This window comes from Rana temporaria, chromosome 2 (genome assembly GCF_905171775.1).
Source record: "Rana temporaria chromosome 2, aRanTem1.1, whole genome shotgun sequence".
Lineage (NCBI taxonomy): Eukaryota > Metazoa > Chordata > Amphibia > Anura > Ranidae > Rana > Rana temporaria.
Genome location: NC_053490.1, coordinates 522,843,988 through 522,858,388, shown reverse-complemented (window position 1 = coordinate 522,858,388; position 14,401 = coordinate 522,843,988). Strand labels below are relative to the sequence as shown.

The 14,401-nt window shown below is 46.7% G+C and overlaps 1 protein-coding gene across 3 annotated transcripts in view; it reads right to left on the bottom strand.

Moving 5' to 3' along the window:
• The window catches only part of ILDR2 (immunoglobulin like domain containing receptor 2), a 272,738-nt gene that overhangs the window by 32,556 nt on the left and 225,781 nt on the right, over positions 1-14,401 (bottom strand). Inside the window, exons 7-9 of one of the 3 annotated variants that reach the window (XM_040339087.1) lie at positions 11,687-11,882; positions 2,534-3,149; positions 398-1,158 (exon numbers count right to left, since the gene is read on the bottom strand). In XM_040339087.1, the coding sequence (XP_040195021.1) occupies positions 1,123-1,158; positions 2,534-3,149; positions 11,687-11,882 (848 nt within the window). In that variant the 3' untranslated portion in view covers positions 398-1,122. Of the gene's footprint in view, positions 1-397; positions 1,159-1,945; positions 3,150-11,686; positions 11,883-14,401 lie in introns of those variants that run through there. The other 2 variants (XM_040339086.1, XM_040339088.1) reach the window with 2 other exon arrangements.

Here is a 14,401-nt window from a genome sequence, read left to right as displayed (position 1 = left end):
ATCGGGTGTTTTTTTTACAATCGAAGCAGTACTTACCGTTTTAGAGATGCATCTTCTCCGCCGCTTCCGGGTATGGGCTGCGGGACTGGGCGTTCCTACTTGATTGACAGGCTTCCGACAGACTTCCGACGGTCGCATCACGATTTTCCGAAAGTAGCCGAACATCGGTGCGCAGGCGCCGTATAGAGCTGCACTGACGTTCGGCTTCTTTGGGCTACTCGTGATGCGATGTATGCGACCGTCGGAAGCCTGTCAATCAAATAGGAAAGCCCAGTCCCAAAGACCATACCCGGAAGCGGCGGAGAAGATCGCTCTCTAAAACGGTAAGTACAGCTTCGATTTTAAAAAAACTACCCGATTCCCCTTGACAAAATGAGCATCAATCTAATGTTAAAAACATTTTTTCGGGTGAACTCCCGCTTTAAGACACATCTTTTCTTTTGATGCACCTGGAAAGTATTTAGCTGCCGTTAACTGAGAGTTTAATTGGGCTTTACTAATATTTTGCTTGCTGTTTTGTAGGTCAAAAAAATAAATAAAAATGCAAAAAAAAACTACACTTCTAATATTACAAATATTAATATGAATTTTATTTCCAATGTGAAAGCTATGTCCATGAATTCTGCCCACTGCATACAAAAAAGACACCACTGGTCCTTCTTTGGGACAGTGTGAATGAGAGGCACAAAGAGGTCTTAATGGTACAAAAATAACACTGAGTGTGAGACATAAGGAATGTTGGAGCATGGAGGCATCGATCACCCCTATTAATTTATCTAGGAGAAAATGTTTGTTAAAATATTTTAAGGCTAGTCCTCGCAGAATCTAAAAATCACAGCAACTTGTGATGCCCTGTTATCTCTCCAGATTATTATTTTTTTGTTTTGTTTTTTTTGTTTGAGGTCCATTAGACTCTGGGTTGTATACCCTGCAGGAGACCAGTGCTCCAACTTAAGGCCCAAGGCACATGGTCTCCTGTCCAGTGGTAAATAGGCTAGTTAAAGGTCTTCCACGTCAAGAAGGGAATCCTTGGAGCACAGTGGCTCATGGCTCTGTCATTCGTAAACCAGGACTGCCTCAGTGCCTCCTCCAATGAGAATCTTCCTTAAGTCTTTCACGATGTCAGACAACGAGGGACATTCTGTTTGGGAAATCACCCTGCGAAAAATAATAAACAGTAAGATGTGAACATGACAAAAATGGAGAAAAAAAAAACAAAACAAAATGATAAAACCCCTCCTGACCTCGAGGACTTTGAATTAAAAATCCTGTCTACACTTTAAAAAAAATAAAAAATTTACGCCTTTTTGTCATCAATACATTCAAGCTACGCACAGCTAAGCTGTGGCAAGACAAGATGTACAACCCACGTTCAATTTTTTATACAACAAACGAGTAACACTAACGAGATCTCTTTCATAAGGGCAGGCTATGGTAATTGATGTCAAATGTGTGACTCATGACAAGGGTGAAAGAACACACAAGATGAAATATGAATGGGTGGGGGGGTTATATACTGGATGGTTGGGATTACGCATTTTATTTCTCTTTTAATTGTGCGGGTGAAATATTGATTTGCCTCATTGGCTGTTTCCCTCATTCTTTGTGTAAAAACAACACAACTATTAAAAAAAGAGAGAAGAGAAATAACTAATGATCCAACAATAAAGGAAACCAACCATCTTGTTTTCAATTTTTTTTTCTTGTTCCAAGTGAATACATTTAATATTTTTCAAAAAGTTTAATTTTTCGACATGTAAAAAGCTGCCACACTTACAATTTCATATAAAGTAATTGGGGAACAAAAATAATATGCAGCAGCAACACAAACAATTTCATTTTTGAACATGTTTTGGTCTTGTATAGTAATTTTTTTTTTATTGACACCAAAAAATAATGTCTGGTCAAGAAAATTTAAAAGTCTTCTGTTGCAACTTTCCTTTTGTTTTTAATAATTGAAAGACGATGCAGGTTATAAGTTTCTACTACAATTCAATCTAAGTTTCATAATATCAAGATAATAACCACAAGATCACCCTTAAAGAGTGGAACTTTCGAAACTCCCAGACTGAATTTTGTTTTTTTTATTTCTTTACAAAGAAATTCGACTCAGACAAAATTTTCCCAATTTTTTCACCATGCCTTCACAAGACAATTACATCTGGAGTCTAAATGTACAGAATGTAAAAAAAAAGAGACATTATTTAAAATACCCAATGTCCATTTCATGGAGAATTGTCCGAACAGCCCATGTTTTTCCCGTGTTACTTGTTTTTATTGACATACCCGAAAAAAGTGGACAAGAACACGTCCCTTTTCGAAAGGTGGTAGAACGATATTGAAGAGCTGCTTTTATACAGCATGCATTTTCAATGTTTATGGTCCACAAACATCTCCGAAATGGCACAATATGTCATATAAGAATGTCCACACACACACATCCTCCCCACTCTTTTTCTTAAATTTTTGACAACGCCCTCCAACCCCATTTGGCCTGTGACCCATTCATGTAAAAAAAGAAGGCTTTTCTCACTGTTTTACTGGGCTGCTCCTTTTTCTTCCTCTTGTCGGAGGTGCTGAGATAGGAATGTTCTCTTGAACGAAACGGGAGAGCCCTGGCAAGCTCTCTTTCGCTGTAGGGAGGAAGCGAGTCTTCTTCCTCAACTTTGTTATGGTCCTTTCCTTCTCCAGTCTTGATTGTTGGAGATCGACCGTAGCTGCGGCTTGAATTTTGCCGTGGGGTGATGCTGGTTTCCTCGATACCCCTTGACTTCCGTTCTAGAATACTGCTAAGGTAAGCGTCATCGTAACTCTGTCCCATTCTAGATATCCTTTTGGGAAGATGCTTGTCCTCTGGGGCTCGTATCCTAGAAGGGCTGAATGACCAGCCTCGTTCATTGTCTGAAAAGAGCTCCCTTCCATAGTTTCGTTTTCCATAGTAGTCTTCGGTTGAGCTGTCCTGGTAGACTGATCTTCCTCTTGACTCAGATCGCTCAAACCTTGGTCCTGAGCAAGGGCCCCGACTGTCGGCCCTCCGGGGCCTCTGTTTATATGAGTCTGCGAATGCTGCTAACTCATCAGTAGAAACAGCTTGAACTGCCATGGGAAAGGATTTCCTTTCTAAGACTTCAGATGTTGGTCGTTGGAGGCTGTGAAGAAAGATCAATGTATATTTGAGGTGCTAAAATCTTTGCAAGATTTATTTATGCATAGTCGTTTTTGAGAACAGTGATGTCTTATAAAAAATGAATGTTGATCCTAACAAGTAAAGACTAATTTCAACCAATCTATATTTTGTAGTTCTTGGAGTGAGGAAATAAAGACAGTCGGGAAGAACAAAACAAAAAGGAAAAATAGGGAAGGCAGGAGAGCCCTTATTAAACAAAGAACAGAAGGAATATGGTTGATTAACGTACATCTGGTGAGGTTGTGGTTGACCATAAGGCCCCTTTCACACGGACTGATAGAATGGTGCTTTCAGCTGCAGATTTTACCGCAGCTAGAAGCACACATTGCTTTCCTATGACACCCGTCACACACTGCGTTTACCTGCGGTTTTGTTACCTGCAGTTTTGTGCGAATAGAAAAAATAGAATTGAATGCAGCTATCGGCACATAACTGCAGTGCACTGTGTCAGCTGCGTTTGGTATGAATCTTGAGGGGGAACTCCACGCCAAATTTAAACAAAAAAAACGGCATGGGGTCCCCCTCCAAGAGCATACCAGGCCCTCGGGTCTGCTATGGATTTTAAGGGAAACCCCCGTACGCCGCAAAATCCATACCAGACCCTTATCCGAGCATGCAGCCCGGCCGGTCAGGAAAGGGGGTGGGGAAGAGCCAGCGCCCCCCCTCCTTAACCATACCAGGCCGCATGCCCTCAACATGGGGGGTAGGTGCTTTGGGGCAGGGGGGGTGCCCTGCGGCCCCCCCACCCCAAAGCACCCTGTCCCCATGTTGATGAGGACAGGGCCTCTTCCCGACAAGCCTGGCCATTGGTTGTCGGGGTCTGCGGACGGGGAGCTTATCGGAATCCACAAGCCCCCTTTAATAAGGGGGCCCCCAGATCCCGGCCCCCCCACCCTAGGTGAATGTGTATGGGGGTACATCGTACCCCTACCCATTCACCTGGAGGAAAAAAAAATGTAAAAAAAACACACTACACAGATAAGTAATTTATTAGTCAGCCCCGGGGGTCTTCTTCAGACTTCTCCGCTCTTTCGGGAGGCGTTCTGCCGGGGCCCCCGCTTTCTTCTTTAAGCTCTTTTACAAGCCGGGGCTCCGGACTTCTTTGCCGTCTTCTCTGTTCTCTTCTGCTGGGGGGGGGGGGGGCCGGTCTTGTTCTAGTCTGCCAGGGCTCCCGCTTTCTTCTTTTAAGCTCTTTTACAAGCAGGGGGCCCTGGACTTCTTCGTCGTCTTCTCTGTTCTCTTCTGCCAGAGGGGGGGGGGCCCGGTCTTCACCGCCGTCTTGTTCTGTTCTCCGCTGTCTTCTTGCAGCTCTTTTACCAGCGGGGGCCCGGTCTTCTGCATCGCCTTCTTCCCTCTTCTCTTCTTCGATGTTGACACGTCGCTTCCTCCCGCTGAAATGCCGGGTGCGCGGCTTGCATCGATTTATATAGGTCTCTTATGACGTCACAGTCCCATCATGCTCCGGGTGGTGACGACATAGGGGGCGGGGTCACTGGGTGATATCCACCCCCTTATGTCGTCACCACCCGGAGCATGATGGGACTGTGACGTCATAAGAGGCCTATATAAATCGATGCAAGCCGCGCACTCGGCTTTACAGCGGGAGGAAGCGACGTGTCAACATCGAAGAAGAGAAGAGGGAAGAAGGCGATGCAGAAGACTGGGCCCCGGGAGAACAGAACAAGACGGCGGTGAAGACCGGGCCCCCCTCCCGGCAGAAGAGAACAGAGAAGACGGGGAAGAAGTCCGGGGCCCCCTGCTTGTAAAAGAGCTTAAAAGAAGAAAGCATGGGGCCCCCCCGGCAGAACAGAACAAGATGGCGGTGAAGACCGGGCCCCCCCAGCAGAAGAGAACAGAGAAGACGGCGAAGAAGTCCGGGGCCCCCACTTGTAAAAGAGCTTAAAGAAGGAAGCGGGGGCCCCGGTAGAACGCCCCCCGAAAGAGCGGAGAAGTCGGAAGACCCCCGGAGCTGACTAATAAATTACTTTAAAAATCTGTGTAGTGTGTTTTTTTTATAAATAAATGTTTTCCTCCAGGTGAATGGGTAGGGGTACAATGTACCCCATACTCATTCACCTAGGGTGGGCCGTGATCTGGGGCCCCCCTTATTAAAGGGGGCTCCCGGATTACGAAAAGCTCCCTGGCCAGCAGACCCGACAACCAACGGCCAGGGTTGTCGGGAAGAGGCCCTGTCCTCATCAACATGGGGACAGGGTGCTTTGGGGTCGGGGGGCGGCAGGGTGCCCCCCTGCCCCAAAGCATCTACCCCCCCCCATGTTGAGGGCATGCGGCCTGGTACGGTTAAGGAGGGGGGGCGCTCGCTCGTCCCCACCCCCTTTCCTGACCGGCCGGGCTGCATGCTCAGATAAGGGTCTGGTATGGGTTTTGGGGGGACCCCACGCCGTTTTTTCGGCGTACGGGGGTTCCCCTTAAAATCCATAGCAGACCCGAGGGCCTTGTATGCTCTTGGAGGGGGAACCCATGCCGGTTTTTTATTTGAAATTTGGTGGGGAGTTCCCCCATAAGCTTCATACCAAACACAGTGCTTTGTATTGGCAGGGATCCAAGTCCGATCCCCGTTCAATATCGTGCCGCGGCTAAACGCAACCGCAGCTAATCGCACTGTACAAATGCAGCTGATCGCTGTGCCTGGAGTCTTGAATTTCAGCAGAAAATAAACATGCTTTTAACTGCGGCAGAACAGCCGTCCGTTTGAAAGGGACCTAAGAGATGCTATCTCTAACCTTTGATGAGTACTTATGGAGAGTAGATCTGTCTCCACGAAGGTTGTGAAATGATTACTTGGGGTAGGCTAGTGCTAGGTCTGCTTGGGAAATGTTAGGCAAAAAAAGCCCAAAGGTATTTACTGTTGCACAGGCACCCTTGATGGATTTATTACACGGTTCAAAAAACTGTATGAACTTCAGAAGAACATTACTTTCTAACATTCTTTTGGGACTTTCTGTGAATAACATCATAGGGTTCTCACAGTGAACTGCATAATGGATCTATCCACAGGCACCTTGGCTACAGTAGAAATCCTTTCATCTGTACAGTTGATTCTAGTTAAAATGTTTTAGACTTGTTTAAATTAGATTTGGGAAAATTAAAAATGCCCATCAAGCTTTTATTGCTGTCTATGACCTCTGTTGTGGAGAATTCACCTAATTTCATGTCTCTGTGAAACCAGGACAAGAAATGAGAAGAGCGGATGTCACCAAGACGGGAAAACATGAAAAGTCCGGGTCTTATAATAATTTTGGCAACAAAAGACACAGTAGGGCTTATTTTCGGTGTAGGTCTTAACATGTAATGTGATGCCTTCTCTTCCCCCTCTTCCTCCCTGCCTGTCAGGAATCCCCAGTGTGAGTTAAAATGCTTGTAAAATCCTATAATCCACTTACAATAGTTTATAATGTACAATGTGTGTGGTTCTGTAATATAATTGGGCCAAATACCTTCGTTATAGTGCCGCTCTGCGCTTCTGTGACCCGCCAGAGCTCTCTTCCCCGCATTTATATTACAGAAACACACACACATTGCACATTATATAGTACTGTAATAGAGTGGATTATAGGATGTTACAAATATTTTAAAATAGGGCTTATTTTTGGGGTAGGGCTTATATTGCAGCCCTCCTGGAAATTAATGCTAGGTCTTATTTTCTGGGAAACACAGTAAGCTGGGAAAGGTTTTAAGACCATTTTACCTGTTGCAGTTTGTGTCTCCATTGCAGAGATTTGCCAATACTTCCTGGCCATATGGTTAAAGGAGAAGTAGGGCCAAACCTCTTTTAGTCCTACTTCTCCTGGGGATCACAGGAGTGCATCTGTGACCCGTTTCCAGCCGAAAGCGGGAAGAGTCCACTGTCGGCTGACATCATAGAGCTGGTCCAGTCTCTGTAAAGATTCTGGCTGGGATTCAGAGAAATTGGCGCATCTTTAGATAGGCGTAGCGCATCTGATATGCGCTACGCAGACGTAACTTGGAGAGGCTCGTACTGTATTCAGAAAGCACTTGCTCCCTTTCTTGCGCCGGCGTAACGTAAAATGGCCGCCGTAAGCCCGCCTAATTCAAAGTAGCAAGGCAGTGGGTGTGTAGTATTATAATGAAGCGTGACCCCATGTAAATGCATGGCCGAACGAACAGCGCATGCGTGCGCATGCTCAGAATCACGTTGAATTTACTCCCTAAGATACGCCGGCTCCATTCATACGACGTGAACGTAACCTACGCCCAGCGCCATTCACGTACGACTTACAAAAACTACGTAAAATACGACGGCTGTTCCGAAGTTTCCGACGTCCATACCTTAACATGACTTACCCCTGCTTTATGAGGGGTAAAGTTACGCCGGACGTACGCCTTACGCAAACGGCATAGCTTACTGCGACGGGCGCAAGTACGTTTCTGAATCGGCGTATCTAGCTCATTTACATATTCGACGCGTAAATCAACGGAAGCGCCCCTAGCGGCCAGCGTAAATATGCACCCAAGATACGACGGCGTAGGAGACTTACGTCGGTCGTATCTTGGCAAAATTCAGGCATATCTTGTTTCCTGAATACAGCGCATAGATACGACGGCGCATCCTTAAACTTACGCCGCGTATCAACAGATACGTCGGCGTAAGTTCTTTCTGAATCCCGGCCTCTGACTTTAATATCGGCATCCGCCAGGGGCCTGGACTGGCAGCTGTTTCAGCCTTTAAGCACGCCGCCCAAGCCTGAGTCAGACGATCCCGCCCCCTGTACAGCCCGTCACTCCAGTGAGTGCTGGAGGGGCAGAGCAAAGAGCTGGTGTCTGACAGTCAACAACTCTCTTTGATTGCTCAGTTCTCAGTCTTAAAAGTGCTGGGAGACCGATGTTGCATCCACCTGGGTGACTCTGAAATTAATTTTTTTTGGATTCCTGAACTTCTAGTTCTAAACTGTGTTCAGTTGCCCCCCAATAAGTCAGAGTTAGAGCTTCCCAATCAGTAGAAAGCATTACATTTTTGGACTGGAGAGCTCCAGCACGGATTCAGCTGGAGGGGTGGGGGGGTGGGGTCGTTTCAGACCTTTTAACTTGAATTTACAATCAGACCATACATTGGGGGTTATTTTCTAAAACTGGGGAGTGCAAAATATGGGGCAACTCTGCATGGAAATCAATCAGCTTCCAGGTTTTATTGTGAAAGCTTAACCGCTTCCCGGCGCCGCACGCCAATATATACGATCGGCAGATGGGCACGGGCAGGCAAATGGGAGTACCTGTACACCCCTTTGAATTTGCCACCCAGCGGGTGCCGTGTGCTTGCCTCGGGAGTGTGCTAGATGTCCGCCAGCGGCCCGTGATTGCGGTTAGGAGAGGCAGAACGGGGAGATGCCTATGTAAACAAGGCATTTCCCTGTTCTGCCTAGTGACAGGACAGTGATCTACTGCTCCCTGTCATCGGGAGGAGTGATCACTGTCTAGCCCATCCCCCCACAGTTAGAACACATGCCTAGGACACATTTAACTCCTTCATCGCCCCCTAGTGGTTAACTCCTAGGGAAACACGATCAATGACGTCCAGCCCCGCCCCCCTACAGTTAGAAACACAGATGAGGTCACATTTAACCCCTTCAGCGCCCCCTTGTGGTTAACTCCCAAACTGCAATTGTAATTTTCACAGGAAACAATGCATTTTTAATGGTCCCAAAAATGTGTCAAAATTGTCCGATGTGTCCGCCATAATGTCGCAGTCACGATAAAAATCGCAGATCGCCGCCATTAGTAGTAAAAAAGCAAAAAAAATTGAATAATAAAAACGGCATAAAACTATCCCTTATTTTGTAGACGCTATAACTTTTGCGCAAAACAATCAATATACCCTTATTGCGATTTATTTTACCAAAAATATGTAGAATACATATCGGCCTAAACTGAGAAAAAAAATCAGCTTTTTTTAACCACTTAAGGACCGCCTCCTGCACATTGGCAGAATGGCCCGGCTGGGCACAAGCACGTACCTGTACGTCCTCTTTAAGTGCCCAGCCGTGGGTCGCGGGCGCACGCCTGCGACCCGGTCTGAAGCTCCGTGACCATGGCCATGGGACCCGCGGACCCGATCGCCGCTGGAGACCCACGATCGGTCCCCGGAGCTGAAGAACGAGGAGAGCTGTGTGTAAACACACCTTCCCCGTTCTTCACTGTAGCGATGTCATTGATCGTGTGTTCCCTGATATAGGGAAGCACGATCAATGACGTCACACGTCCAGCCCCGCCCCCCTACAGTTAGAAACACATTTGAGGTCACACTTAACCCCTTCAGCGCCCCCTAGTGGTTAACTCCCAAACTGCAATTGTCATTTTCACAGTAAACAATGCATTTTTATAGCATTTTTTGCTGTGAAAATGACAATGGTCCCAAAAGTGTGTCAAAATTGTCCGAAGTGTCCGCCATAATGTCGCAGTCACGAAAAAAATCGCTGATCGCCGCCATTAGTAGTAAAAAAAAAAAATATTATTAAAAATGCAATAAAACTATCCCCTATTTTGTAAACACTATAAATTGTGCCCAAACCAATCAATAAACGCTTATTGCGATTTTTTTTACCAAAAATAGGTAGAAGAAGAATACGTATCGGCCTAAACTGAGGACATTTTTTTTTTTTTAATATATATTTTTGGGGGATATTTATTATAGCAAAAAGGAAAAAATATTGCATTTTTTTCAAAATTGTCGCTCTATTTTTGTTTATAGCGCAAAAAATAAAAACCGCAGAGGTGATCAAATACCACCAAAAGAAAGCTCTATTTGTGGGGAAAAAAAGGACACCAATTTTGTTTGGGAGCCACGTCGCACGACCGCGCAGTTGTCAGTTAAAGCGACGCAGTGCCGAATCGCAAAAACTGGCCGGGTCCTTTACCTGCATTTTGGTCCGGGTCTCAAGTGGTTAAAAAAAAATTGGGATATTTATTATAGCAAAAAGTAAAATATTTTTTTTTTTTTCAAAATTGTCGCTCTATTTTTGTTTATAGCGCAAAAAGTAAAAACCGCAGAGGTGATCAAATGCCACCAAAAGGAAACTCTATTTGTGGGGAAAAAAGGACGTCAATTTTGTTTGGGAGCCACATCACACGACCGCGCAATTGTCAGTTAAAGCGACGCAGTGCTCTGGTCCGGAAGGGGGATGAAATCTTCCGGGGCTGCAGTGGTTAATTGAACAATCTGAAGTTAAAAGCTGATTGGCTACCATGCACAGCGGCACCAACTTATGAGTGCACCAGTTTTATTAAACCCTCCCCACTGTATGCTCAGCTTTACATTTAGATTTTTCTTTCGTCTCTGTCTCCTTCTACCTTGGCCTTCAGATTGTACAATATGATAGTAGTATGACTGGACAGCTTTAGCCATTCCCAGTAGATCAGGGGCAGGGGCGGACTGACCATTGGGGCTCTCGGGCACTGCCCGAGTGCCCCATACCACTAGGGGGCCCCATCAGGGTTGCCAGCCTCAATAAAACCAGGGACAGTATGTAAAAATCTATGTATTTTTTACATCTGTCCCTGATATGTCTGAAACATGCTTTTGATGTGAAAATCCAGAGGCCCAGATTCAAGAAGCAATTGCGTCTGCTTAACCATAGTTACGCAGCGCAATTGCTTACTTGCGCCGGCGTTTCGAATGCTCCTGATTCAGAAAGCTTGTTACGCCGACGGCAGCCTAAGATATGACTAGCATAAGGCTCTTATGCCAGTCATATCGTAGGCTGCATTCTTACGCAGGCCGCTAGGGGGCGTTCCCGTAGTGGTCAGCGTATAGTATGCAAATTGCATACTAACGCCGATTCACAACCCTACGCGAGCCCTGCGTACGCAGTTTACGTCGTTTGCGTACGTCGGTTTTTGCGCAAGGCTGCCCCTGCTAATAGCAGGGGCAGCCAATGCTACGTATACCCGTCGTTCCAGCGTCGCAAAGTTCAAATTTTACGTTGTTTGCGTAAGTGAATCGTGAATGGCGCTGGACGCCATTCACGTTCACTTTGAAGCAAATGACATCCTTGCGACGTCATTTACCTCAATGCACGTCGGGAAAGTGTCCCGACGGAGCATGCGCACTACGCTGGGCGCGGGAACGCGCCTAATTTAAATGATCCACGCCCCCTACGGGATCATTTAAATTACGCGCCCTTACGCCGGACAGTTTTCTGGAGCGCACACGCAATTTACGGAGCTACTGCTCCGTGAATCAAGCGCAGCGCAGGAAATTTACGGAGGCGCAGTGTTAAAATGGTACACTGCGCCTCCGTAAGAAAGGGGCAAGTCGTACCTGAATCTGCCCCAGAGATTTTAACTGTCCTGCCTCTGCCCCGCCTCCTGGCATGGTGGCCATCTGTAAGCCCGGGGGGCCCCATAATCTTCTATTGCCCGGGGGCCCCATGAGTTGTCAGTCCGCCCCTGATCAGGGGTACAGTATATATTTCATCGCTGTATGCCGACATATATGAATATCCTTGGGACACATTTACTTACCTACTCCTGAAACTCTCTCTGTCATCCCTGAATTTGGAGGACCTCGTGGTTCCCCCGACTACGCCGGACCAATATTCTGCATCCCCATCGACGTTACAGCTGGAGGGGAGAGGCTTCCTGCGGACTTGGCGATAGGAACGATTGTAGTGCGAGTTGTCGTCATGCAGGGAACTTAACTCCGAGATTGTGTGGCTGTCTAGGAAAGGACATGCGACAAGTAGACACAAGTAGAAGAGGAGATCACGTTAGCTATCATTTCCCTGAAAACGACAACACTAAACAGACAACGTAATACAAGAGGCCGTTACTGAGCATGGATATGGTAACATTTATATTTGACAGTGGGTCTCGGGAGTAGAGCGCGAAGGTCTGGGGCTGAGTTGTCCCCCTCCTCTTCCTCCTTGTACTTACAGACCACACTTTGAAGCATCTTCTTCATCCCTCCAGCCGTCATGTCATATAAGGGAATAGAAGAAGAAAGACAGCCTGCCATCATTGCACAGCAGCGCTGTGCTAAGACTGAGTCTCAGCACCTGCTCTCTATTGCCACCTGCAGGCTGGAGGGAGGAGAAAGCATAATCCACTCTCCAGCTGCAGCTATCTGTCACTGTGCTCCTTCTGACAGAAGTGATACCACAATCACTCCTGTCAGTGAACAGAGGGATCGGCGTGCCTCCCCCCCTCAGCAAGGTGCCCGCTATTTCCCGCGGTCACAAGCCTGCTCTCAGCCCTCAGGAGGAGCAAGCCAAGATACTGACATAAAATCACACACATAGGCCCAGATTCACGTAGGGGAGCGCATCTTTGTGCGGGCGTAACGTATCCTATTTACGTTACGCCTCCGCAACTTTGACAGGCAAATGCAGTATTCACAAAGCAAAGTTGCGGCGGCGTAGTGTAAATAGGCCGGCGTAAGCCCGCCTAATTCAAATGTGGAAGATGTGGGCGTGTGTTATGTAAATTTATTGTGACCCCACGTAAATGACGGTTTTTACGAACGGCGCATGCGCCGTCCGTGAAAGTATCCCAGTGCGCATGCTCCAAATTAACCTGCAAAAAGCCAATGCTTTCGACGTGAACGTAAATGACGCCCAGCCCTATTCGCGAACGACTTACGCAAACGTCGTAAAACGTGAAAAATTTTACGCTGTTCCGACGTCCATACCTAACATTGGTACGCCTCATCTAGGCCTCATAGAGCAGGGGTAACTTTATGCCAGAAAAAGCCTTACGTAAACAGCGTATCTGTACTGCGACAGCCGGGCTTACGTTAGTGAATAGGCGTATTTAGCTGATTTACATATTCCTAGGCGTAAATCAGCGTACACGCCCCTAGCGGCCAGCGTAAATATGAAGTTAAGATACGACGGCGTAGGCGACTTACGCTGGTCGTATCTTATACAAATTCTGGCGTATCTGATTCTTTGAATCAGGCGCCAAGATACGACGCCTCAGAGATACGCCGTCGTATCTCCTACGTGAATCTGGGCCATAGGTTGGACTTGATGGTCTTTTTTTAACCTCACCTACTATGTAACTAAAGGCCCATACACACGATCTGACTTTTCAACAACAACGGTCCGACGCACCTGTTTTAATCGGACAATCCGTCCGTCTGTACGCTCCATCGGACATTTGTTGTTGGTTTTTCAACGGACAAATGTTCGCTGTGAATGCTCTCAAACTTTTCGACAACAAATATCCGATGGAGGGTAATCCGATTGTATGTACACAAATCCATCGGACTAAAGTCCAAACACGCATGCTGAGAACCAATGCTAAACATCAGCCAACAATAGCAGAAGTTGCCCAAAAGGTGGCGGTAAAGAGCTGAAAAAAACACATTAATTTGGGTAAAGCTGGCTGATAATGTTCTGCCATGTGTATGCAGAACAAGCTCACGGCCAACGCCCCTTCGGACAAAAATCCACAGAAAAGTCAGATCGTGTGTATGAGGCTTTAGATTACTCCACTTCAAGACAGTGGCCGTGGCAGCGGCAGCCAGAACTATAATCATAACATCTGCAAATGCGGGCGCCTGCACGTAAGATGTGGAAAAAAAGTTCTAATGCCGCGTACACATGGTCAGACTTTTGACCGGACAAAACTCAGTCGAAGTTTCCGACGGAAAAATAGAGAACCTGAACTCTATCTAAGTCCGTCGGGGGCATACGCACGGTCAGAATATCCGATGAAAAGCTCCCATCGGAAATTCCGACCGTGTGTACGCGGCTTTAGGCTCCTGATGCCTAGAGACAATACTTTACCCACTCAGGGCTCATGGAAATGTTGGATGTTGATTAATTGTATATAACTCATGTGTGCAATGTGGGTCAGGGCACAGTGGGCCCCCCTTTCCTCTGGGCCTGTGTGCCAACGCACACCCTGCACACATGGATGATACGCCACTGCTTTTACTCAATGAGAAGGTGTAATGGCCAGGGGTTCACAAACTTTTGGCCATTCAGTGCATCTCTTGAAAAACATATCCATGGTCCAGCTGATACATTGTCTTGTTGTTTTGTGATTGGCTGCTTGTCAACATGGATGAGCAATCCCAAGACAGAAGACTATGGGCCAGATTCACGTAGGGCGGCGTATGTTTCAGCCGGCGTAGCGTATCGTATTTACGCTACGCCGCTGTAAGTCAGAGAGGCAAGTGCTGTATTCACAAAGCACTTGCCTCCTAAGTTACGGCGGCGTAGCGTAAATGGG